Source organism: Indicator indicator, chromosome 30 (assembly GCF_027791375.1).
Source record: "Indicator indicator isolate 239-I01 chromosome 30, UM_Iind_1.1, whole genome shotgun sequence".
Taxonomy (NCBI): domain Eukaryota; kingdom Metazoa; phylum Chordata; class Aves; order Piciformes; family Indicatoridae; genus Indicator; species Indicator indicator.
The window spans coordinates 6,379,971-6,407,604 of record NC_072039.1 but is presented as its reverse complement, the minus strand read 5'-3'; the positions used below and the strand labels follow the sequence as shown (position 1 = coordinate 6,407,604).

General features: G+C 41.8%; 1 protein-coding gene across 1 annotated transcript; it reads left to right on the top strand.

The window, feature by feature from the left end:
• The first annotated feature begins 1,124 nt into the window (after nucleotides 1-1,124).
• Nucleotides 1,125-27,634, top strand: SLC6A4 (solute carrier family 6 member 4). The gene is made up of 14 exons (XM_054394117.1): nucleotides 1,125-1,289; nucleotides 9,813-10,430; nucleotides 11,592-11,726; nucleotides 12,542-12,761; nucleotides 13,570-13,708; nucleotides 14,056-14,190; nucleotides 16,026-16,129; nucleotides 16,865-16,992; nucleotides 17,325-17,437; nucleotides 18,236-18,367; nucleotides 19,838-19,937; nucleotides 20,615-20,715; nucleotides 22,761-22,928; nucleotides 23,944-27,634. Exons 2-14 carry the CDS (start codon nucleotides 9,971-9,973, stop codon nucleotides 24,016-24,018), a joined length of 2,010 nt encoding a protein of 669 aa, XP_054250092.1. The 5' UTR covers nucleotides 1,125-1,289; nucleotides 9,813-9,970; the 3' UTR covers nucleotides 24,019-27,634.

Below are 27,634 nucleotides of genomic sequence, written 5' to 3'. Positions count from 1 at the left end.
GTCACTCTTCATCAGATTTATTCTGCAGGCTCTTCCCCAGCTTCATTGCCCTCCTCTGCACGGCAGAGAGAGGCTGAGTTAGCTGTTGCTATCTTCACAAAAAGAGAACTGAATCTCCAACACAACTGAAGGCAACAGGCTCACTGTGAGAAAAGATTTTAAATATGTTGCCTGCAAGAATTAATGGGAAAGCAAAAAATCTTTTTCTTCATTGCAACTGCAATACCTGAGCCCCCCTTGAGATGGTGCAAACAGCACGCTGCTGGCTGACTGCTGAAGGGACCAGGAGACAAAAAAAGGAAAGGGCTAATTATGTCTCTGTGTTTTTGAGTTTACAGACTTTGTTTTCTTTTCAATTGTTTGGAACGAGTCTCTGAAAGCTGGCAGCCACTTACAGCAAACCTGCTGCTGCTTTAACAATTACCTATTCAGATTTGTCCCCACTCTGGTTTTCCACTTCTCTTTTTTTTCCCCAAATCCACCACCTAAACTTTGGCACTGTTTTGGTGACTTGTGATTTATGACTTTTCATAAACAAATTGTAAAGTCTGGGAATGAAAAAATTCTAGATGAAAAAAGCTGAAGAAAAAAAAACATGTCAGAGGTTGAGTGAGAGATATTTTGAGCAGTAGTAAGAAGATTTTACTCGTTGAGCTTACTGAAGCAGCAAAATGCTAAAAGAATCTGTGCTTAATACTTCAAAGCAAAATGAAACTTTGGTTCTTTTTAAAAGTAATGGAAATATAAAGCCAGAGAAATTATTCTTTCCAAGCCCTTTTACTATGACAGTATCCCAGTCCTTCCTATCTTTCTCCAGATCCCCCTGCAAACTTGTAATTTACTGACTCCCTCATAACTTGTCCCATCTGTTGTCTCCATCATCATCATCACCATCACCCTGTTATTTATAGCTCTAATAATGGCTAGCAAAACTGTCCCTTAGTAGAAAGCTGGGATCCTTCTCACTCTGCCTCCATTGGATCCTGTGCTTTTGAACTGATCAGAACAGACAAATGTAGCCACCCACCTCTAGGAGGAAAACTGAGCTGCAGCCCTGGTGAAACATAAAGTTTATTTGACTAAAGTGACGCAAAAAATTCTTAAAGAGCTCTTTGGCAGCAGGTTATCTGGAAATCAGACCATGTGAGGGGGACTGGTGTACAAAAACCTCTCCAAGATGCTGAGTTGCCCACAGGCTGAGTTCCCGAGACTCTGAAGTAAATGTGGGTGAAGGTTTCTCCAGCTTGGATAACTCCAAGGAAAGCTCTTCAAAGCCACCCGAAGGACAGGTACTTTATAATCTTGTTTTTCACAGGCTGCTGTCTAAAGTCCTTGGTGAAATTTAGGCAGGCTCCTAGACAGCTGTCTGCAGAGCCTACCTGCTGAAGCCAGCAGACACTGGAGCTTTCTTAGCTTTCACTCTTTGTTGCCTTCTTCAACTTCAGTTATAAAATCTGAACCACTAATGCCAGCCTAAAGTATATATCATATGTTTTATTGCATTTTAAATTAACTTTTAAGCTCTTGCAGTAATTTCTAAACCACTGGGAAAATGGACAGCTACCAGAGCTTTGGGGGAGGCGGGGGGGGGGAAAGATGCATTGATTTTTGCTGAAAGTTTGATTTGATTTTGTAAACTTTTAACGTTTTTTTCTTGTTTTTCTGATGTTCCACTCTCTCCTCTGACTTGTTCAGGCACTTGTCCAGCAATTACAAGTGTTGGGAATCAAATGCCTGTAGCAGAACATGTTGTGACAATCTGAAATTAGACTTTTGGCAGTCCACATAATTGCATTATGAGGTAAAATTTATTGGAAATTTACCCCCTCCAAAAAAGAGAAAGCATTAAACCATAAGGAAAAATAAAGGCAGAATCTGAAGGAAATACAAATTAAAATCAGTGCAAACTATTATTTATTCTAAAAGGGTAAAGTCAGCTTTATTAACCATATTAAGTTGTATTTTAAGAGGTGAACTGTTCCAGCACAGTAAATTATCTGACTCAAAGGGTCAGATTTATTATAGGTAATAAATGAGTATGTTGTATGTTACAGCTAAAGTCAATCATGTTTAAAGCTGAAACCCAGCTGGCTTGCTGGGTTAGTTTGCTGTGTACTGTGGAAGCTTAAGTGAGAATTGAGGGCAAGAAACTGAATATAATAAGTCATGGAAAATGTGTTTGGATGTGTTAAGAAAGCCTGGGGAGAAGAGGATCCTGCACCCAATGGATTTGGGTTCTTGGAAAGGTTGTGGAATTTTTTAAGTGTGGTTGTTAGCTGCCAGGCTTTTTACCAGGGAAGGTCTCCTATGCTTAGCCTTCATCTTCTGGTGCTTTTGAGAAGTGAATTTACCATCATTTTCTTGGAGAGTGCTTTGTAAACTTGGCATATAGAAAAAGACTGCTGTGGGGCCATTTTCCAGTTGAACAGTGTGATGAATTTCAAATGGTTATGCAGGTTAAGAAAAACTACCCCCAAAGCAGAATTTAATAACCCCCCTAAATTACTCCCACCCCTGGAAATGGGCAGTGCATTTAAGCTCTTTTTTGCTGTCCTCCACGGAAATCTAAACCTTGGGTTTTCCTTAAGAACAGTGTACAGAGCCGAAAGAAATGTTCCCTCTGGAGCCTGCTCTTTTCTGACACTGATGGTTTAATCCTCTTCCAAAACTGTATGTTGGCAGCTCTGGTGATCTGGCCATCTGTACCTTAGAGAATTTACACAACCTAATGAAGTCCATCTATGGGATAAGTGTTTCAATAAAGAACTTAAGTAGAACTTGGAGCCTGAATAAAGAGGCTGCAATTTGGAGACAGCTATTAACAAGTCTCCTTCAAAGAAACATCATCTGGAAATGATGTTGACCATTTCTTTGCTTTCTTTAGGTAAAAACATGACAGACACACACAAGTCCATGCATGCTGGCACGGATGGGGAGCCAGTCTTTGACTGCCAACAGGTCTTTTACTCCAAACCCCACCCGTGCCTGCCCATTTGCCTGTGCAGAGGCACCTTAAGGAGCAGAGCTCTGTTTATTTGGAGATGTTTGCTGTGTAATGACTCTCCCCTCAAGTTTATATAAAGAATGTGAGGAAGACTACAAAAATGTATCATTCCTTCTAACCTTATCTGTTTCCTTGCACTACTTATGAACACTCTGGAGACAAAATGCATTTCCTTCCCCCCTCCCTGTTCTTAAAATGACTGTCATGGGTTGGGCAGCATTCCCACTACAACTCAGTGTTTGTCTTCTAAACCACTTTTTAAGGGTAAAATCTCTCTTGCCTGCTGACTTTTTAATTTCAGACCGAAACATGGACAAGATTATGACATAAAACTCACAGAACAGGTTTATATTTCTTCCCTATTACTTTCAGAAGCACTGTTTTCACATCTAACCTATATTTAGCTTTATCTGGGAATACAGGAGTTAACTGGAGAGAGCTCACTCCTTAAGCCATTCTCTATTAAGTAGCCTTTTATTCTCCCAGGAGGGCCATTGTCTCAGTGGGACTACTTGTTGAGTACAGTTCTACTTTGTTTTAGTAAGAATGCCAGGGAGCCCTTGGAAAAATGCAAATATTCATCTACAGGATCCATTTTTTCATCTACATACTGCAAATTTCTTACAGAATACTCACATATGACAGCAATGTGCAGAAGCACCCAGTCCAGTTGCATTTAAAATCACTGTCACTGGGATCAGACCTGCTGTGTATGAAAATAATTCACTGGACCTATTCATTTCAGTAGGTTTTGATCACTCTTTATCAAAAGTCAATTTTAATTCTCTTAAATTAGACTAGAGAAGTTCAGCTAAAACAAAAATAAAAGAATCATAGAATTGTCAGGGTTGGAAGGGACCTCAAGGACCATCTAGTTCCAGCCTCCCTACCATGGGAAAGGGACACCTCACACTAGATCAGGTTGCCCAGAGCCACATCCAGCCTGGCCATAAAAACCTCCAGGGATGAGGCTTCTACCATCTCTCTGGGCATTCAGTTCCAGTGTCTCACCACCCTCATGGTGAAGAACTTCTTCCTAACATCCAATCTACCCACTTCTAGTTTTGTTCCATTGCCCCCAGTCCTATCACTACCTGACAGCCTAAAAAGTCCCTCCAGCTTTCTTGTAAGCCCCCTTCAGATACTGGAAGGCCACAATAAGGTCTCAGCCAAGCCTTTGCCTCTCCAGATTGAGTAGACCCAACTCTCTCAGCCTGTCACCATAAGGAGAGGTGCTCCAGCTAACAGAAGAGGATATTCTAGGTACTCTTTTTTTTTTTTTTCTCATTATATTCACTATGTGTGAGCACAGTCAAAAGCAAAAGGCATGGATTTCTTGACTTGTGTATGACAAACAGCAGCTACAACCTCTCGTAATCTTGTGCAGTCTACTTGCAGTTGTCTGGAAGTTTCATTTTCTAGTAGCTCCTCACAGTATGGCAGCATCTGAGCTACCCCATAAGAACTTTGATTAAAGGGTCACTCCTGGCCTGTGCAGAATCAGAGGAAAAATCACAAAGCTCTGTACTCCTTCACCTCACACATACAGCAATAGCCCAAAGACTGCCCTTTGGGCAAAATCCAGCTCATGTTGTCCTGGGCTTATGTCAGAAGGTTTTCTGTCATCTCCACACCTATGAAGGTACAGGAGCAAATGCCTGTTGCTCTCAGCTTGCCTTTTCTAGTAGTAGTGGTCAAGAGGAATAACAGAATCACAGAATCATAGAATGCTAGGGGCTGGAAGGGACTTTTGGAGACCATCAAGTCCAAGTACCCTGCAGTCAGGACCACTTAGGGCAGGTCACACAGGAATGTGTCCAGGTGGGTTTTGAAAATCTCTAGAGAAGAAGGCTCCACAACCTAATCTTCATGAGGTTCTTGCTGTCATCCAGGTCACATACCTGCTCTCCTGTGCAAAAAGACAGACTATGACTGTGTGAGGAGTTAGGAGTGAAAAGCAGAAATGTTTACTGCTGTATTTGCCAGTCCAGTACCTGGGAACACGCAGGTATGTGTCTGTCAGAGGGTCATGGTTGATGTTGTGACTCTGAGGCAAGAACAGAACCTTCAGACAACACCACAGCCTTTTCTGTGTGGGATATGTGATTTCTATCTGGTCATACAAACTTCTTGCTTGATTCTCTAGTTAGAAGTAATTTGCCATTTACATGCAACTGCCAGGGTGAGCTCCATCCTTATTGCAAGGTGCAACACACAGTGAAGCAGCTGCATAACTTAAACAGTCTTCAACCCTTCATGACAAAAGTGAGATTCGGGTCAAGTTAACAGAATCTTCATGCTTGATTCTACTTGCCAACACTGTAAGCTTACCTTTTGGCTTAGAGTTCAAGATTTCCTTGCAAGTGCTGGCATGTAAATGGGCAGGAGTAAGGCAGCTGGGGGAGCAGTGTGACAGTGGTAATGTGAGTTTTGCTCCAGGGGTGCAGCTGTAGCCCAGTGAGTGGCTGGTATTCAGCAAGCACTGGGTTATGAAATTAGCACAAGAAAAAAAAATAACATAATTTGTATGAAGTGAAATACATGCAAAATATGCACTTTCTGCAACTGTGCAAGTTCAAATGTGTTTGATCACTTGGAGATGAGTAATGACTTCTGTAGTCGTGCACAGTGAGGCTGAACCAGCCCTGTGCTGAGGAATTCAGGAAGTCAGTGCTGCCCCACCTCAGATAAAGTCTTCTCCAGGTGACTCCAGGCACTAAGATTTGCTTCCCTTGAAGCATCTGGAATTTGCTGCACCTCGACCAAATTGTTTTAATCTCCTACATACATTAAAAGTCAATTTTCTCCTTTAAAATAATACAGAGATCAGGAAAATAATTTTGTTTCAAAGTGCTGGAAAGATTTGCGTTGCTCCATGGCAGAGCATGACAGGAAAGGGATTCCCACAGTGCCACGAGAGGTCACTGCGTGCCTCAAGAAATAAACAAGGGAGAAGGAACCAGACCCCAGGACAGGGATGCTCCTTGAGGGCTGTGATAGAGACAAAGGGGTTGCTTTTCTGCATCAAGGGACATAAAGGGCTTTTACCTCTGCAGCGCTGGTTCAGGTTTAGCTCTGTGTGGAAGTAACCAAAAAATGACAATTTAATTAATATTTGGCTGATGTGAACTGCTTCAGCCAAGCTTGTGGAAACAACATGCCTTCAATTATCCATCCTGGTGTTTTCTGCAAACAAGCAAAGCAGGGAATAACTGTGGAGGACACACTGCTGTTACAGGGCACTTCTCTGGAGCAGAGCTGGGGCTTGCTCCTCTTTTGCCACTCTTTGCCTAAGGAGTGCCATTTACATGCCATTTACAGGGCTGGCAGCGTGGCACCTTTCCTGTGCTCCTGGACAGCACAAGAACTACCAGGATGAAAACTGCCCTCTAGGGTAATCTCTGTTCAGGTATACACCAAAGAGAGGAAGGCATTTTAAATTCCTTTTGTGGGTAGCTGAAAACTCCCTGTTTTGTGTGCTAAGTTTTTTTTTTCCTTGCACATAACAATTTTTACTTTAATAAAAGTATTTCTTTAACTTCTAAAGTATTGCCATCCAATTTCCACAGCTGAGCTGAAAGACCAGCACATGGATGAGGCCTTGAGCAACCAGGTCTAGAGGAGGGTGTCCCTGCCCATGGCAGGGAGGTTGGAACTAGATGCTCTTTAAGATCCCTTTCAACCCAAACCGTTCTGTGAATCTATGAATAAGGCACAGATGCTTACAGACTCTCAAGGAGCCAAGTCACATCTCTGAAGCAGAGACCAAAACTGAATGAAAGCAGTTCTCTTTCTTTTTTCCCCCCTTTTTCTTCTGTAGCTGATTATGTTGGTGATAAGAAGCTGATGTGTATTTACGGAAAAGCAACCTTTGCAACACCTCCAATTGAAAATAGCTATTGAACTGCCATTCTTTACATCATTCTCTATCACTATCACCATTCTAGCACCTGCAGCTACTGAGAGATCAGTGCACAGAGGTGAAGTGGAGCCTGAGGTGAGCAAAACCCTTCACTAGTGTAATTGTCCCCTGGATACTTCCCCAGTGCTCCAAGCATACTTCTCAACGCCCAGAGCTCTAGTTCTGCAGCTGTTTAGACTCTTTGTAGCAGTTACAAGTCCTTCAGATATTTTTTGTTGTTGAACTGTTGGAAGAAGGGGGGAAGGTACATTCTCCCACAGTTTTCTATAGCGTTCTGTAACTGTTCTGTTTTCATGTGCCAACTATGCCACTGTTAACACCACTGCTAGCTGGAGAGTCCCTCACACCAGAGATTTCCCAGGGAAGCTGACAAGCTGTAATTCTCTTTCAGAGAGGAATAGTTCAAATTCCAGCTGAAGCCCCTGAAAGTTCACACACCATTTTCCAGATCCAAGGCTCAGACTACTGATAATTCTACAAAAAACATTTCAAATAATGTGATACTTCTTTCCTGTGGTCTGCAGAAGACCAGGAGCAGCTTAGATCTAGGTAAAACAACTACCCTGATCATTACAGACCCAGGAAATCAACCAAGCATTCAACAACCTCCTCTCAGTAAAGAAAGTGCCAAGAAGCCTCCATGTGCAGAAACGAAGCTAGAGTGAGAGCTTGTCTCAGACATGGAAAAATCATTCTCATGAGATAATGCAGCTAAATCAACATCCTTTACTGCTTTCCCATGTGTGAGTAAGAGGTGTAAAGTCCAGAAGGGCTCAGGTTACTTTTCTATATTGCTACCTTATATTTAACATACTCAATGCAAAGGGAGGATTGGCTGTGGCCTTTCCTAGGATCTTTGTGTTGCCAGCACTGCTGGCAGGGCTGTTTCCACCTACATAAACTCTTTTGGGACATTTGGAAGGTTTCGGACTCCAAAGACATTCAGGTTTTATAGTCCTGCAGGTAAAGCAGAAACTGCTGTTCTTTATCATAGCCTTTTTCTCTGGAACTCTGAAGATGTTGCAGTCTTTGTGGATGATTAACTACTGGTAGCAAAGTACTGCTCTTGTAAGAATTCAGCATTACTGATGCATTGCTTGCTATATGATGAAAAAGACATTGCCTGGGAAAAGCCAGAATGTAAGCCTCAAGAACTAGAGATTTCTGAAAGTTATAAACAACACCTTTCAGTGACTTTTATCTCCAGAACATCCTCCTGTTTGCTCTGCAGCTTGATAACTTTCCTTCTCTTTCTGCATGTGCTGACAAATGCTTAGGAAAGGACTTAACATAAATGTTTAGGGGAGGATTTAACAAACTGTCTTTGCACAAGGCTGAAAGCTGGGGGGAAAAATAAACCTTGGGTTTTAATAGTTCTGGCAACGAGCAATTTCTGGCAATGAGCAATTTCTATCAATGAGCAGTTCCTAGCAATGAGCTAATAACATCCCCTCTCTGTTTTAGTTTTTCCCACCAGTTAAAGGTGAAATAATGCTTTGTTCTTCTGCTAGGATGTGACAGGGATGTTTACTGTGGTAAAACGCTTTGGAAAGGAAAAAAAATTCGAGGTAATTATAGTAATATCATCTGTGGTAGCATCATGTAGATTGTGTAACATTTTTCTAGCTAATAAAGCAAGGTTATGGCCCCAGGGAATTTACAGCACAGAGAATCAGCTCCTCTTTGGAGATTTTCTTGAGTAAAAGCAGCTGAGCATTGACATTACCTGAACAAATGGGCTGCAAATAAACCCTGTGCCACTGAATCTGAGTTCTTTTTCTGTTCTTTTTGTTCTGAAGGAAAAGTTAAGTGTTTTATAGTTTCTTTTTATTTGGGGATGGTTTCTTTTCCCTGGATTACAGCTCTAGCACATACAGGGAGGGCAGGTAAAGCCAGGGATTCCCCATTGCCTGTGTTTTTGTTGGCAGAGGACAGCAGCACTGGAGCAGTGGCCACCAACTGAAACCACAGCACTAGCAGATGCAAACAGAATGAAAGGTGCCTTTATTTCCCCAAGGAGGTAAATGAAACTGGGGACAATCTTTGTCCTTTAAACCCATGGTAAAGGTATTTTCCAGCCTAAGTAATTCTATGATTCTATGTTGATTATTACTCAAAACAATCAAATTGGAGTTTCCTGATCTGTTTGTTGTTTTTTTTTTTCTTGTTGGTGGTGTTGACTGAGCCTCAAAAGTCAGTTGATGCAAAACCACTGAGATTTAAATAGTTTTCTAAACTCTTTTTTTTTCAAGCTTTCTAGGCCTGCAGGCAACCACAGCAGCTACTGTGGGATTTCTGAAGAAAGGTGATCATGAAATGTAATTTGTATATCCACTGTTATCCCATACGTGCTTAAATTCATTCTTTTACCTTCATACTGGGTGAATCTAGAAATTGCCAGTAGAAATCACAGAATGAACTTAAGAAATCACCAGCCTCACTAAACTCTGTCCTCATTTTTGCAAAGTGGGAGCTCCACAACCTCCGTGAGTGTAAAACCAGTATTCAGGGGGAGAACATGGGACCAGAAGGTCCAGCAGGACTCTGACTGTGAGTTGTCCAACAATGCATAGCCCAGTAAATCTCCCTGAGAGGTCATCCAGGTGCACTGACTTCTGCTGTAGAAGATGATTCCTTACTTTCCTTTTCCTTTTTTCTTCTCCTTTTCCTTTTTCCTTCTCCTTTTCCTTTTCCCTTTCCTTTTCCTTTCCCTAAACCCAATTCCAAACGGATCATCTGCTAAATGGTTCACACTGCACGCTGAGATGGTTAATTGGTTAATTACTTCCCAAAGTATTTTAATCACAGAATCTGCCAGGTGTAACTTAAAGTTACCAGCATCAGTAAGCCCTGTAACGGGTTTTTTAACTATTTGTCATTTTTTAGATGGTGTTTGTACCTTCACTCTGATGGCTTCAAATGTGGAAGAAGAATTCTAAAAGTGTTGGGAATACACTGGGAATAAGAGTGTGGGAAGACAAGCCAGAAGGGAAGTCTGTGCTGCTGTCCATCTGCAAGTGATCAGAACACATTTTGGCAAAAAAATGGAAAAAAAGGCAACTAGCAATGAGACTGAGCCACTGACTTCCAAGAGAGATGTCTCAGACTGTAATGAAGAAGACTGTAAAGAGAACAGACTTCTGGCCAGGAACCCTAAGTCTGCCCTGCGGCTAGTGGAGGATGGCAATAAAGTCCATCCCAGCCAGGGAGATAAAGGGGAGGCAGCTCAGATCTCAAATGGTTATTCAGGGGGGCAGAGCTCTGTTCCCTGCAATGGAATGGGAGAGGTGGAAGATGCCCAGTGCACTGCCCCAGCAGCCACAACCACCACTACAACCACCACTTCCACCACCTGTGGAGCAGAAGGCCAGCAGCAGCTGATGGAGCTAGAAGACAGAGAGACCTGGAGCAAAAAAATTGACTTTCTGCTCTCTGTCATTGGCTATGCAGTGGATCTGGGAAATGTCTGGAGATTTCCTTATATCTGCTATCAAAATGGAGGAGGTCAGTGACTATTTCTGTCCCCCAGTGGTGAAATTCCTTGCTTAGAAATGTGACTTAGTGCCTTATTTCAATATCATAAGAACCAAGGGAAAATGACTTTCCAAGTAGACTGGAAACCCTAAATACTGGGATAGGATAAGTAGACACATTAAAATGGAAAAAAAAAAAAACCTATTTAGCAAGATGTAAAATAGTAGTACAACTAATAGCTGAACTCCAGTTCAGTGCAGAACTATCTCCCAAGAGAAAAAAACTCAATCTGTGTCCCAAGGAGTATTTAAAAATCAGATGAGCCAACATGTAGAGACCAACATGTGTTCAAGGACAGGTTGGATGAGGCCTTGAGCAACCTGGCCTAGTGGAAGGTGTCCCTGTTCACAGCAAGGGATTTGGAACTAGATGATCTCTAAGGTTCTTTCCAGCCTAAACCATTCCATGATTCTATGAACTCATCAGGAATGCTGGGTCCTAGACTCACTGACTTACCAGCCAAAATAGTAATCATTTCAAAGAGATGTTAGAAACATGGAATCATTAAGGTTAGAAAAGACCTTTAAGATCATCAAGTCCAACTGTAACCCAACTACCACGACCATTACACTATATCCTGAAGTGCCACATTTACACAATTCTCAAATACCTCCAGGGCTGGCAACTCCATTACCTCCCTGGGCAGCCTCTTCCAATGCCTGACCACTCTTCCAGTAAAGAAATTTTCCCTAGCATCCAGTCTAAACTTCCCCTGGTACAACTTAAACCCATTTTCTCTCATCCTACTGCTAATGACTTGGGAGAAGAGACCACCACCAGCCTCACTCCATCCTCCTCTCAGGTAGGGAAGGACTTTTGTCTCCCTGATGTAACGAAGGCATTTTACTGAAGAAATTCTTTTCTCTGCAGCCCATCTCACAGCTGGAGCCAGTACAGCCTGGGTGAATCCTAGGCATACCTGTACAGATATGTGACAAGTTTGGCCTGAGTGCTGCTTCTTAGTCACACTGCTAAGTAGTTACTTAGGAACAACCCCATGGTAATTCAGTGTGGCACATGGGCCTGGGAGGGGATATGCTTCTGCCTGTGGTACAAAAGGAACTGTTGTTTATGAGTGCTGCTGTTAGAAGCCCTGTGAAGTGTTACAACCGTCTGCTTTCTCTCTTGCAGGAGCATTCCTCATTCCTTACACAATTATGGCCATCTTTGGAGGGATTCCTCTCTTCTATATGGAGCTAGCACTAGGACAGTACCACAGGAATGGCTGTATTTCAATTTGGAGGAAAATATGTCCTATATTCAAAGGTAAAGAGGGGAGATGGAGAACTACTAGGAACTTTCTGAATAACTGGAGCATTTTTTTTTCTATAAAGGTGAAATTTCTGAAAAAAAAAAAAAAAAGAAAATCTCTTCAAACAAAGTCAGGCTTGTTCTGCACAAAGAAAGCTTTCACAAAACCATGTGCACCTGCAGAGGTGTGTGTGTACACTCATACACATGCATGCCATGCAACTCCCAAATTGATTAGAGAGAGGCCAGACCACTTTCTCTGAGCCAAGCTCCAAAAATATATATATTAAAAAAAAAAAAAAGAAGCAAAATATGTAATTAATAAAGTGCAACATTCCTGAATCCAAGGTAAAATTAAACCCAGGAAAGAATAAAGAGCTGCTCTTTCTATTACAAAGAAATGATTGCTCATCCTCAGCTTGGGCTGCCAGTTGCTACCCTACCACAGAGTTTTCTAGAGTAAAATTTGCTGTTTCTCTGTGCTCCTTCAGTCTTGCTCCCAGGGTTGGAGCTCTGGTCTTGTCTTTTTTATTGACTGACTTCCAAATTTCAGGAAATTAAGAACAGATATATATACATATTTAAAAAAACCTTTATAAGCATGCTCTGTCTTGATGAAAGATGCTTTGTTGGAATCTCAGCCTGAGTGTTTCTAAAGCTGTAAGAAATTCCAGTGTTGTAAACACCTGAGGGGGTACACAGACCTCTTGCAGAGCTGCCTTAGGCTAACTGTGGTTGATGTGATAATCAATTCCTTCCTCTTTTTTTTTTTTTTTTTAATTGGCCTAAAACTTACGCTCACTTAATGCAACTATTTCCTGCCTTACTAGGAATTGGCTTTGCCATCTGTATAATAGATCTTTATGTAGCTTCCTACTACAACACCATTATGGCTTGGGCCTTTTACTACCTCGTATCCTCCTTCACGGCGGAGCTGCCATGGACTAGCTGCACAAACTCTTGGAACACAGGCAACTGCACTAACTACTTCAGCAAGGACAATGTCAGCTGGTCCCTGCACTCCATCTCTCCTGCAGAAGAATTTTATACGTAAGTGCATGTAAGTGAGGACAGTAAAAGCAGACAGAACGGTGCAACACGGAGCAACCTTGGCTTTGGAGGGGGAGCTGGGCTGTGCAGTCCTGGTGCCCTTTCCTGAGTGGTTCAATAACTGAATACTTGTAGGTGTAAGTCAGCTTAGGGTGTGTGGCAGGGTACATGGTGGCTTGCATCAGAGGTTCCCAACCACTGTGAGCTGCCATCGTTTATCATCGGTGGTGTAACATTCATATCAAACATTTATTAAAAAAAAAAACAACACATAAATCCAAAATGTCATGACTCTGAATGGTTTGGGTTGGAAGGGACTTTCAAGATCATCCAGTTCCAACCCCTCTGTCATGGGCAGAGACACCTTCCACTAGAACAGGTTGCTCAAGGCCTCATCCAGCCTAGTGCTGAACACCGCCAGGGAGGGAGCATCTACAACCTCCCTGGGCAACCAGTTGCAGTGTCTAACTACCCTCACTGTAAAGAATTTCTTTATAATCTCCAGTCTAAATCTGCCCTCCTCAAGCTTCACTCCTTTGCTCCTCATCCTATTACTACAAGCCCTTGTAAAAAGTCCCTCCCCAGCTCTCCTGTAGGCCCTTCAGGTACTGGAATGCTGCTATTTGGTCTCCCTAGAGCCTTCTCTTCTCCAGGCTGAACAACCCCAACCCTCTCAGCCTGTGCCTATAAGGGAAAGCCTCAGGACTGTTTGTACTGCTCAGACCACAGTGTGGGACTGTTCAAAGCATGCTTAGCATCAGCAGTTGTTAAAAGTATATCTGCACTGTGTTCTGCTTTCCTCTTTCAGCCGCCAAGTGCTACAAGTGCACAGGTCCAACGGGCTGGATGACCTGGGGGGAATTAGCTGGCAACTGACTCTCTGCCTCTTGTTAATCTTCACCATTGTATACTTCAGCATCTGGAAAGGGGTCAAAACATCTGGCAAGGTGAATGAAAAAAAGCAAGGCAAATCAACTTGGTACACTATAGTCTAGGATCAGTTCTAAATGAACCAATTAACTTATACAGAATTATCTTTGATGGTCCTCATGACAGGGATTACAGGCTGGTGTCTTTGGGGAGCACTTACTGCAGAGTGGCTGCTACTGATCTCCAATGCAGTCAGCTATGCCACTGTTCTCTGGACAAGAACAACCCTGCCAAGAGAAAGTGTGCAAGCTGCCTGTCTCCAGATCTTCTGAGACGCTCCCAGGAAGATATTAGAAATGCTAAGAATTATAATGAGAATAACTCAGTATCAGCTGTTAACTTTCTACCCTGTTTTCCCTCACAGGTGGTATGGGTGACTGCCACATTCCCTTACATCATACTACTTATCCTCCTAGTGAGAGGTGCAACTTTGCCTGGAGCTTGGAGGGGTGTCCTCTACTACCTGAAACCTGACTGGCAGAAACTCCTGGCCACTGAGGTAAAAAAAAAACATTTGAAAAGGGTAGAGATTTGCATTTAGCCTCTCAGCATGTGTATACTTCAACATCAATTTTCAGCAGAGAGCATGATTAATCTGATGTCTTAGCATGGACTTGAAAGCCTGACTCTATGCTCTTGTTTAAACAGCCATGCTGTTCTTTCCAGAACTATGAGGAATTTTCTTAGAGTTCACTATCAGTTTAGCTTGAATTAATAGCAGGGTTCCCATGCAGTGCTTGCACAGAATTAGTGATGTGATTAGAAAGAAAACAAGTGGCCAAAGAAGCTTTCACTAGTGAAATAGTGACCAGCCTGACATTGAGCAAGAAGCTCTGGTTGCTGCTGCACTGCAACAAAACCTTTTACCTTTGACAGGCACACTGAGCAAACTAAATTTACTAAGCCCTAACAACTGGTGCAGCTGCAGTTTTATTGGCTGTGATGAGATTGTTACAGGCTTGTTACAGGCCAGGTGTCCACAGTTGCCTGAGTTTAAATAGTGCAGGTCACCAGAGTTGAAACTTCAGATCTTTGTCCTGTGACAAGCATTGGCAGAGAAGCCCAAGGAGATTCTCTGTAGCCACCAACTCAAACATGGCTCAGTAATGCATGTAAGTGCATATGGAGAAGGAATAAATCAGTCAGGCCTGCACACACCACCTTGATTTGAAAAGGAAGGAGGAATGAGGACAAGACTGAGCTAACCAGCAAAGCTCAGGCATTCCAATGTCTGTTCAGCTCTGAGCTCTGTGGATGATAAGTAGTCCAGCAGGCTCAAGGCTGCACTTGCTTCACTACCTATGAAAGTGTCTGATGAGGAAGGTGATGGAAGAACCCCAAAGCAATAAATACTACAAATACCAAGATAAAAAATTCTAATGTTTGCAAGTCTGCTGCTGCCCAGCTGATATAGAGAGGTCTGAATGAAGAGGAAATGAAAAGACACCAGCCTCTGATAAAGCAGCATCTCCAATAAGGGACCACATCTTCTGCAAAAGCAATAAAGGGCACTGACATTGCATAGGGTGTACCTGAAGTGAGGACAGCAGATTGTGATCTGTGTGCTGGACGATGGCAGAGCTCTGTCTGTGGATGATGCAGGATGGCTTCACATGATGGAAGAGAATATTAGAAATGAGTTGTAATGAACTCCGTGTTTCAGTCAAAGGAGGAAAAATGAGTGAGGACTTTCCCCTTCAGAATGAGAACTGGTATTGCACTTAGGAACACAACTCATTAAGGCTGTGGTCACTTTTCAAGTACAGCAGGCTTTTCATGATGAGATCATCACACTTGCATCTGTCAAAGCTGAATTGAGTGCTAAGGACTAGACCTGCATCCACACTGCCAAATGTATTTCTGTAAATCTAGGAAAAATCTGGAGAGTGATCGCCTGCTGCTTAGCCTGGAGGGGACACATCCAGACACAGGGCTATTCCACAGTGCAGAGTCTGGAGGAAGATAAGCCAAAACCATTGCAAAACCATGGACAGAAAGTTCTCTATATATTGCAAAAACTGTGTTAAACTGATTACAGGCAGCTCATTGTGAATTTACCTTAAGATACTGTCACAAGTGAAACTTCCAACAGTGTATAGAGATACAATAAGCACTGCACAGGCACTAACATTATCCTGGATGTTTACAACTCTCACAGATCTACAATAAATATTTGTATTTCAACAAGCTTTCCTAAGAAAATATTTGTTGCAGCAGAACTAGGGTGTAGGCAGACACTGGAACATGTTTTGTAGGCCTAAGGGATATTCTGAAGGTGCCAAACTCATTCAATCTGTTTCATGTCATTTTTTCTTCATCTTCAATATTTTTCAGGTTTGGGTGGCTGCAGCAGCTCAGATTTTTTTCTCTCTTGGACCAGGTTTTGGGGTCTTACTGGCTTATGCCAGCTACAACAAATTCCGTAACAACTGCTACCAGTGAGTTCTTCCTTATTCTATAAGTAAAATTGAGTTAATAAAATCTGCCTGTGGGTGTTTACAAAAAAAGAAACACAGTGCTGGTGAAAGGCACCGAATTGTCAGACCCAGGTACAAACAAATCAAACAAAAGCCCTTATTGAAAGAATCTGCAACCTAAAACATTTCTCCACTGTGTGCTCACCCTAAAAGGAGATCATTTCTACCAGTTACAGCAAGGAGTCTAAGATGTAGAAAGCTGCCACAACAAACCAGACTAAACCCCTGCCAAACAATCACATACAATGATTTCACCTAAAGAGTCAATTAGGCAATGACTTCAGAGTCTTGAGCTGAAAGGCAATTTATAGTTGTTTCCTTGTTACCTTAAAAAAAAAAAACAAACTATTTATAACTTGTCAAATAAATTCTCAATTCTTTAATATTTCCATAGTAATCCCCCTTTTTAAAAACACCACTGTACATCCAGCATTCAATCCAGTGTCAGACTATTGTTACAGCATCCCTCTGAAGATAAAAGTAGTCACGGAGTCATGGTTTGGTTTTGTTTCTTTCTTGCAAATCCACTGCTTGGGTTTTTTTTTTTTTTTGCTGTGTTTTGTGGTTGCTTTTTTAACTGCATTCCCCTAGTTTTTCTAGAATCCATCCAGATCATTAACTCACCCCCATCTGGCAGGAAACTTCCCTTTGTAGCAGATGCTTATTCCCTGATATGAGTTAAGTCTTCTGTTGCAGAGATGCTCTGGTCACCAGTACTGTGAACTGCATGACTAGTTTTGTGTCTGGATTTGTCATTTTCACTGTGCTGGGATACATGGCTGAGATGAGGAATGAAGATGTCTCCGAGGTTGCCAAAGACACTGGTAGGCTTTCCTTTTTGTACACAGCTCTCAAACTGCTTCTAAGACAGAATACATTGGTTGGTTAGCTTCTGGGTTGAGAACAGCCCAAACTGTGCAAGCCATGTAGTTTATAAGCCAGGGTCTTGACTTGCTTTATGATAAGGGCACTGTTATACAGTACAGCTAAAGAATTATTCCATACAGACAGTACCTAGAAGCCACACTGCATGCAGCTTCACAGACAAACAGCCTGGGGGGAGAAGCTTCCCTCTGGAAGACAGCATGGTGCATGGAAACCTCCTCACAGCAGTACTGCCCTAACAGTTATCCCCAATTCTCTGTTCTGGTATCAGGACCCAGCCTTCTCTTCATTACTTATGCTGAGGCCATTGCAAACATGCCTGCTTCCACTTTCTTTGCCATCATCTTTTTCCTGATGTTACTCACGCTGGGATTAGACAGCACGGTGAGTAGACAGTATGGGAGACAGTGGCCCTCTCAGATACGTGGTGTATGACCTCACCCCTGCACACATCAGTGGAAACACAATTACAGATACTGCACTGTCACTAAAGGGTTTAAAGCAGGATTGGCATCTCCATGTGCCTTCTGGAAGACAGCAACTATGATTCTAGTTTTGCCCTAAAAAGACCTAAATAAAAGTAAATAATTGATCAGTGTCATACTGTGACAATTGGTAACAGAGTTGGAAATTCAACCAAAAACATTTGATTCATAAATTTCTGGTTGAATGAAGCCTTCCAGGCTCCTCCTCTCTTGTACTTCTAAACTTACAAAGCAATTATTAAAATCTGGATATTTTTTTCCTCACACTAATTGGATTTTAAAAGGTGGGAACTGGAGGTGACCTCCTCAACAGCACTGCAAAAAGGGTGATGTTCTAAAAACTTGCCATGTGACCCTGCTTCTACAGATTAAGAACCAGCTCCTTCCAGGAAAGCTAAACTCATCTGATTTCACAATTTTGGTTCTACTGAGCCACCTACCACTTCCTGGCATCCCATTGCTTGTAATGCAGCACTTCCTCAGGGTGAGAGGGGCTTCCTTCAGATACGGGAAGCCCAAATCTCCACCTTAAAAGAGTTTAAAAGTTCCAAAGACTGTAAACAACAGTAACACCAACTCCCCAGGCAAAATAAAGCATCAGTGGTTCGAGGCTTTAAAGCTCCTTTAGGCACTGAAACATACTTTAAAGGACCTAAAGCTGTCCTCTATTTTCTACTGATTTTTCCATGCTTTTCAGTTTGCAGGACTAGAGGGAGTGATTACTGGAGTACTGGATGAATTCCCACATGTCTGGAGCAAACGCAGGGAATTGTTTGTCCTTGGTCTGATCATCGTTTGCTTTTTGGGGTCGTTAGCAACTTTGACATTTGTAAGTATTTTACCCACACCTCAGCCTTCCCTAATGACAGTTTCCTGCAAATGACATCTTGGAGAGGGTAGCCTCTTCTGAAGAGAGCGTCAAGAAATCAGATTAAATCCTCAGCCTGATGTCTTTATGCATTAGAAATCTATATTTGGAGCAGACGTGAACAGAATCTCTCACTAGGAAATATGTTGTGAAAGGATCCCATTGCAATCCAGCAACACTCAAATGTGCTACACCTCAAAAATGACACAGCCACTGCTCCAGCTGCTGCATCAGTGTGCAAACAACCTTCCACATATTGTATGTGGTTTCCTTCTGGTTCTCAAAAGCTCCATGCTTAAATTCTTAAGAATCACGCATTTAGTTTTTATAATATTTGAAATGTACTCTGAATTAATTAAAAAAAAAAAAATCTGCTAGAAAATGCTGTGATTGACTGTTGCTGTTCCCCAGAAATTTCAAGCAATTAATTTCCTGGATCTTCCTCATCAAATCAGGCCAGAAATCAGGAGCAGTCCCACCAAAAAGATTTTGTGGGGCTTGTGGGTTTTCATTTTCATAGCAAGCAACACTTGGAATAATGAGTATAATGATCAAAAGAGACAAGGAAAGAATAACACATGGCTTTCCTTTGACTTTTCACTTCATTTCCTCACTTATGTGCAACTTCCTTCTCATTCAAAGCATTTGCTGTAAAAGGAGACACAGGTCCTCTCCAAGACACAATGCTCTCCTCCTCCATGACTCTAGATCCCAAATAGAAAGAGAGCAAGGTCACACCTTGTTTATTTCCTGTTCAGTAACTATGACTCAGGTTGAAGTAAGAAGATGCCACCACAAAAGTTATGCAAAAAGCCATTCCATCAACCCCCCACCAAAATTCTTTTGACATTAAAATCCAGTTAAGACCTGCCAGCAGGTTCAGTGTTAGCTTTTCTGCATGGCAGCCCCACTGGTGTCCACAGGGAGAGAGCTGATCAGCAGCACACTGAAGGATTTGTGGCAGGAACAGTCACGGAGCAACAGAAGTGTCTAAATTGCCCATCTGTGTGTGCTCTGCTCCAGACAAAGGCAACAATGAACAGCAGTACCACAGGATTTCCATCAGGAGAACTTTGGTTCACTGATACGATGATCTCCAGTACCTGAAAGGGGCCTACAGGAAAGCTGGGGAGGGACTTTTTACAAGGGCTTGTAGTCATAGAATGAGAGGCAATGGATTGAAGTTGAGGAGAGCAGGTTTAGACTGAAGATTAGGAAGAAATTCTTTACAGTGAGGGTAGTGAGACACTGGAACAGGTTGCCCAGGGAGGTTGCAGATGCTCCCTCCCTGGAGCTTCAAGGCCAGGTTGGATGAGGTGTTGAGCAATCTGGTCTAGTGGAAGGTGTCCCTTGCCCATGGCAGAGTGGATTAGATCTAGATGGTCTTTTCCAACCCAAACCATTTAATGAATCTATGAATGTCATTTCTAGGGAGGTGCATACGTGGTGAAGCTGTTTGAAGAGTACGCCACGGGTCCGGCAGTCCTAACCGTCGTGTTTCTGGAAGCGGTGGCTGTGGCCTGGTTCTACGGTAGGTCCACTGCCACAGTGACAAACAATGCTAGCCCAGGCTGAGCTTCTGCAGTGTAGGATTTCCTCTCTTTCTGCAGACAAGATTACTGATGTCTTCACAAAAAGTTCACCAACCCTTTTTACAAATCTGATTACCAAATCTGTGAGAATTGTCAGTAATTGCTCCCTGCCACAAGCACAGTGACATCTTGAATTAGCAAGAGCTAGAATTCAGAATAATATGGTTAAGAGTTACAGGAACAACAGTCCTGGAACAGTCTTTCATGATGATTCTTAGTTGGGGGCATTAGAGCAGCCTTCCAGTACATGAAGGGGGCTACAAGAAAGCCAGGAAGGCACTTTTACAAGAGCTTGTAGTGATAGGACAAGAGGGAATGGATAGAAGCTTGAGGAGGGCAGATTTAGACTGGAGATTAGGATGAAATTCTTTACAGAGAGAGTGACAAAACAGTGGAACAGGTTGCTCAGAGAGGTCATGGATGCCAACTCCTTGTAGGTGTTCAAGACCAAGTCGGATGAGGCTTTGAGCAACCTGGTCTAGTGGAAGGTGTCCCTGCTCATGGCAGGGGACTGGAACTAGATGATCTTTAAGGTCCTTTCCAACCCAAACTATTCTATGAATCTATGAAAACCTTTTATCTGCTGTCACCAGTCTCCTCCCACTTGTCTCCACAGGCATCACCCAGTTTTGCAACGATGTGAAGGAGATGCTGGGCTTTACCCCAGGCTGGTACTGGCGAGTTTGCTGGGTAGCAATCAGTCCCATCTTCCTTCTGGTGAGTTTGCATTTCTAGATTTTTCTTTCCAGCACACACACAAAAAAGCACAACTGAACAATGCAGCTACTTGGACTTCCAGAAGCTTAATTAGTAACAATTTTTGGTAAACCAAAAATCCAATTCAATGATGCAAGGTCTTGTTACCTAAATCACTCTTTTAAGGATTTTTGTACATGAGCAGGCTAAGTAAGGCTGGGTTCTGAGTAACTCCTTTCCTTCCCTCTGCTGAACAAAGCTACTTTATTTTGTTGCTTTGTATTTACTTCAGCAAAATGAAGCAATAGAAGATGCTGTTGATGAAACACAGAGTCTGTGGAGGAAAACCAAGATAAGTAAATATGCTGTCAGAGCAGCTGCTGACAGACAGCTTTAGAGTATTCCACTTCAAATACACAGCAGTTAATTGCAACCTTTATAAATCTGTAATTCAGAACTGTAAATACTGTCCTGGTGTTTGCCTTGGCAGTATTATTGATAACACTTTAACATAAGTCTTCATTTTCTGATCCAAAATTAGCTCCTGTTAGTAGCCTCAGCATGAGCAGAGCAGATGAAGATTGAGTTTGTGAAGCACAGAATGCAGATTTAACACCTATGGGGTGAAATCAAAACACTTGTAATGATCAGTGCAAAAGTAACAGATTTTCATTTTATTATCCCTAGTAAAAAAAAAAAAAAAGAATAAAAGGCTATAAATAAAAATGTGACAATACAAATAATTTTTATACTGCTGTTCTCTTTGTGAACCTAAAGAGAGAGGGAATACAGCTCTAGTGAGGTGGTTACTGAGCAGAACTATTTGTGTTGTCTGTGGAAACTCAGCTGAGGAAAGCCCAGAAGGTAGTATATTATTTCTGCATGGAAAGCTTGATCTCCTGGTGATACTCTGGAAAAAAATGGAGTCAGAGATCCTTCAGAGGGCAATCACAGATATTATTCCTGTAACACGCAACCAGAAGTATTTGTTGTTTCCCAAGGGATTTTTCAGTCAAAAAAGATACGCACAGGAAAATGATCTAACAGCATGAATCAAACTACTGCCAGAGTATCACGGCCAAACTAGCGTTAATGTTTGTAAAAGCTACCAAAGAACTGAAATGCTATGGAAAAATATCACAGAAAATAGCAAATAACAGTGGGGAAAGGAAATAGAATCTGTACAGCTTAGCACAGAGAAAGCTAAAAGCTGATGTGATTACCACAGGTAAGTATTTTAACAGTATTTGAAAGAGCAATAAAGAACAGCACAAAACACACCACAGAGGCTGCAAGTTAAATGCAGACAAAGCAGAACTGACACTGATCATGATTAAATATGGGACAAGTAGCTAAAGGAAACTGTCCACTTCCCATTTTGGGTGACTTAAAATGAAGATGATGCCTTTCTTGAAGGGATGATTTAGCTGCAATCCAGTTATGAGATTCAATACAAGTGTAACTGGATGAAACTCTGCACACTGGTACCAATCAATCTGATTTTGTCCATCTAACAACTTTTTATCCTTGAAATATACAAGTGTGCTCCTGAATTTTCTCTCTAATGCTCCTTAAGTCAGAAACATCACCATGTGGAATAAGCAGCCCATGGGAGACTTTTTACCCAGTTCTTTTCATTTACTGGTTGGGCTGTACTCTAAAGCTCCTGAGCTCTTTTAAACTTCCTGAAAAGTCTGGATATCCAAAAGTGGTTTGGGGTTTGTTCTTTCATTGGTTTGGGGTTTGTTGGTTGGTTGGTTCAGGGTTTATTGGTTGTTTGGTTTGGGATTTGTTGGTTGGTTGGATTGGATCTTGTTGTTTGATTTGGGCTTTGTTGGTTGAATGGTTTGGGGTTTGTTAGTTGGGGTTTTTTTAATGATTTGGGTATTTAAAATCCATATTAATTGTCACTTAGGATTTTTCCAGCATTGACCTATCTTTAATCTTTCTTTAGTCCTACTCATTTGTTTTTTAGCTGAACACTGTGCAGGGGCACAAATTTCCCTCAAGTAAGTATGAGTCATCAAGGCACGTGTGTATTCATACTCTGCTATCTTCTCTTTCAGTTTGTCACTTGCAGCTTCCTCTCCAACCCTCCTGAGCTACGGCTTTTTGATTACAGCTATCCCTACTGGACCACAGTAGTAGGTTATTGCATAGGAACCTCTTCTATCATCTGCATTCCCATCTACATGGTTTATCGGCTGATCACCACTCCAGGAACACTTAAGGAGGTATCCACAAGGCTCTGTTGCTTCTATCTGACTGTTAGGAAGGAGGTGATTCCTAGAAATGTGTATATTTTTCTAAGGTCTGATGCTCAAGGAGTTGAGCATCTTCCCAGTCTCTTCCCAGCCAACTGATACCTAACTGTCTTCTACCCATTCTGAGTGATTCACAAATCTCTCCAGCTCTTATTGCTGACATAGTCATATAAAATATTAAATCAAGGAACTATTTTTAAGCTCTGGTGAACTGCAGGCTTTTCCTAGAAACCACACAAGACACAGTACCATGTGAATAAGGCAGTGAAAGATTGATTCCCCTGGGGATATCTGTAAGAAGAAGTTTCTTTTGCTCTCCCACACTTAATAAGATTTCCCTGCCATAAATCTGTGGCAGCTTGTGACGATATTCTTGGGATTTCTTCTAAGTTCACATAAATACCAGCTCAGAAAGAATATACTCAGCTGGCTCAGGGCATCCAAGTAAACTGCAAAGTCCTAAAGCATTAATATGACGTCTGGCAAATTTTGATTCAAATTATAAGTCACAATGCTGTGTACTTCTGTACCATCTTAAATCTTCATAATGCTGAAATATCAGCATGTCTCTCTGGTATCAGGTGATGGGATGAGAGGAAACAGCCTGAAATTGTGCTAGGTTTAGGTTGGATGTTGGGAAAAATTTCTTCACAGAAGGAATGGTCAGGCATTGGAACAGGCTGTCCAAGGAGATGGTGGAGTCACCATCCCTGGAGGTGTTCAAAAATGTGTGGACATGGCACTTGGCAAGATGGTTTAACTGCCATAGTGGTGTTAGGTCAGTGGTTGGACTTGATCTTACAGGTCTTTTCCAACCAAAACAATTCTATGATTCTATGGTAACAGAGGCCTGAAACACTCCTGTGTATTAGTTCAAGGGGTGTAACTCAAACTGAGGTCACATTTTTGTTATAAATCTCTTTCCAAATGGTTATGTACTACTTCTAAAATTAATCGATTTCTAATACTGATTTCTTTCCAACAGCGTATCCTGAAGAGCATTACTCCAGAAACAGCTACAGAAATTCCTTTTGGAGACATCCGCATGAATGCAGTATAAGCTAACCTGGTTTCTGGGGGAAGGAGGGGGGAGCATAACAAGCACCTTTCCCCACCCTCTCCCCTCTCCACAGAATTACATTTCCAGTGCAGACAACAAACAGGAGTTTTCTGTGGAGGCTGCGTCACTGACAACAGACATTTGGAAACACAGTGCCTCCAGTACGCTTATCCAAGCAACTCAATGAAATCTGCTGTGCACTTCTAAGCAGACTGGACTGACCAAGAGCTAAATCCTTCTGGAACCATGAGGATGTCTGTGTGCATGAGAACAGCACTACCCTACGTGTAGGCACAGGGCCATGCGTGTAGGACAAGCAGGGCTGGGTGAGGCTGGCTGTAGGGTGCCCTGTGGCAGTGCTCCTGTATCTCCCTCAATGTGATTGTTCGTACTGGGCCATGTCGTATTTGCTTCTAAGGTTCTAACTGCTTCAAGTACATGGAAAAACCCCAAGAGTATTTCTGATAGCCATAAAGGGTTTTATACACTAGAAATACAAACAGTCAATTCCCTAGGTTTGTAGAGGAGTAGACAGAGGAAGAGGAATCCATCCTGAGCAGCACTATACACAGCTCTTCAGACATTAGCACACACATTTGGTAGCATCCTCCTCCTCTTCACTTCCTGCATTTTGTAGATGGTAAAGGTTTCTATTAGTTGTTTCTTGCCCAACAAATACTACCAAAGCAGTTTTTGTAATGTTGTAGGCTTCACTTTTCTTTAGACCCACCCACACCACAAAACCTCATCATGGCTTACTTGGCAAGTACCCAAGTTGCTGGCACTTACTGTACTGTTTTCATAACCAGATAGTCACAAAATCATTGTCCTGACAGACCTAAAGCATCCAAAGAAACTACAGACCAAGAGGCCAGAAAGTGGAATTTTAAAGATCTGCTTCTCTGCTTTGATTTTTTGTTTGGTTGGGTTTGGGTTTTTGTGGGATTTTTTGGTTGACTGGCTGGTTGGGTTTTGTTTGGTTTGATTTGTTTGTAAATAATTTCACACCTAAAATTTGCTGGACCCTGTGTTTTTTTCTATCCTTTCCTAGCACAGAACTAAGTTTAGGAATAATCCTTTTGGCTGGCTGGAAAAGGTATAGATAACAAACTACCACAAACCTGCTTTGAAGCTTTATTAGCTTGTATTCTGAAGTGAATGCGTTTGTTTTTCACCTTGAAGAAGATGAGAATTTTTTTTTTAAAGGAATAGTGTTCAGCAGGATTCTCATCAGAACTATTTATATTACATGATATGCAAATTAACCTCCATGCACATGCTAACCTCTTTATATTATATGCATACACCTGCTCTCCTAGTGTAACTGCCCCTCAGACTGACTGCAGCTGCCAAGTCAGTTGGAGGACACAAGTTCAGATAAACCTAAGCAGGCATCACTTATGCAAAAAATAAGAAAACCCCAACAGACGATAAGAAAACTAAAATAAAATAGAGGATAAAAGTCTCTTTTGTATCTCATGGTCTACTTAGGTAATGTACTGCTAACATTAACAAGGTTATGTTCATTCAGAGCAGCAGGCATGAAGAAACCTGCTGGAAGAGTTTACACAGGTACAAAGAACTTGTGGTATCAGATGGTGGTACCAGAAGCAGGGATGGTGTTTGCCTTTGGAAAACATTTTCGTCACTTCCACCAGGGTTTTTCTCCCTAAGGTGAGCAGACACCTCCTGGAGAAAGGTTGTAGCTAGTTAAGCTCTTAGATGTAGCTACTGACCTGACCTCACTTCACTTTAGGTCTCAAGCCCATTTTCCAACGGGGACATAACAGAAAGGGAAAAGGACTGTTGTGGAACTACAGACAACAGACTGCTAAGCTGCTTTTTAAAAGGGAATCTGTTCTTTCATTGCCACCAGAAAAACGCACAATAAATCTGTTTTACTGGGCAGTTACTCCTAAGAAGTAGTTTTGTAGCTTAGCCCTTGAGTATATTTGAAAACTAATTCCACTTCACTGTGAGGAAAAGAGGAACAGGCTGGGAATACTTTTAATGCTGGAAAGCCATTTAGTTAAGTTACCAATCTGAAAATTACTGATTTTTAAGGAAATTCATTAATTGAAAAAATAGGTATGAACCATCAATGTAAGGTGAAGGAGATGCTCATATGGATCCAGTATCAAGTGTGGGAGAAACCCCACCCAGCTTCTCCATTCTTCAGACTGGTGCTCAACTAATGCTAGGTATTTTCCCTCCTAAAGGGATGAGTACTTTAAATAGATACAACTTACAAATGGAATTTCTTGCCAGATTTGATAGTTTCATGCTAGGCCTATTCAAAGGCAAAAACCAAAACAACAAAACCAAAAACCCCAACTCTGACCGCCCCAAACAACCCAAAACTTAACAACTTTTTGGTCATTTACCATATACTCACTTGTGAAAGCCTCTTAACAGTCAGTCTGCTGCCTTTTATTAGGAAGGGCAAAAGGAGGGGACAGAAATGGTTGAGTTAAAGACAAACTTTATCCACATCAACCCAAAAGTTTCTCTTTCAGCCTCTGCAAACAAACTGGGACCATTACTTCTACTGGAATAATTTTCAGGGTAAGAATTGCAGGAATCACTGCTATTTAGTGTGCAACACCACTGATGTTCATCTTTCATCACAGCATTTGAAATGGCAGAAGATGCATCTTTCATTTGTATTTTTTTTGAGACACTAATGGACAAAGGCATTGCTTCTCTGAGTGGTTTGAGCATGGGAAGCTGAGTAACTTCCCAAGAAGTGTTTTGCTAGTTCGTGAGAAGTCAGCTGAGAAGCCCTGACATTGATAGAAGCTCCGCAACAGTCAAAGTAAAATAGGACAAGGTCTCTCAGCTTCAATTTCTCAGCTGCAAAATGAGAACTTGGGACTCAGAGTAGGTATACTTGACAGAGGATGAAGTTTGTAAACATATTTGAAGATATAAGAAGGAATGTAGCTACGCAAAGTCACAGGAGATAGGCCAGAAGATCATTTGTGGTATTAGGACCTTAGCTCTTTTCACTTCCAGTCTGAGGACTTTAGGGGAACAGGGGGCAAGGAAGACCTCCAGAAATGCATTAAAAGGCTTTCCTTTTCCTGAATAATATAAAGATAAAATATATCCATGTTCTCATTCTATAAAAGCTTAAGTTGCAAGGCAGGTTAGTCCTCAGTGGGTCTTTGTTACATGGCACACAGGTTTGAATTTTTCTCATTATCTTTAGTATCTTTAGCTGGGTGATTGAAATGTTGAGAAAATGATTTATTTTGGTAACTAATTACTTTTTTCCTTCCTTTTACATATCCATCAGAAAACATTTAGAGTAACCAATATTTATCAGGTAGCTCAATAGTAACCACACATCGAACATTGGTTTTCTACAAAAACTATCTCTATTGATACCAAATAGGCTGCACTGCAATTAGAAGTGGTTTGAGGTAAAGAAAAATTCCCTCTCTTCATCTCACCTTCAACCTCTCTATCACACGAGCATATCCTGCCCTCCATTCTGCACAGTGAAAAGGAAATTAGGAAACTGGTGAATCAGGACTATGTTTGCCTTCTAAGCAGAGTTTTAGCTGTACAGAACATATTCCCTCCAAGTTGTACATCATGCACCTGTATTAAT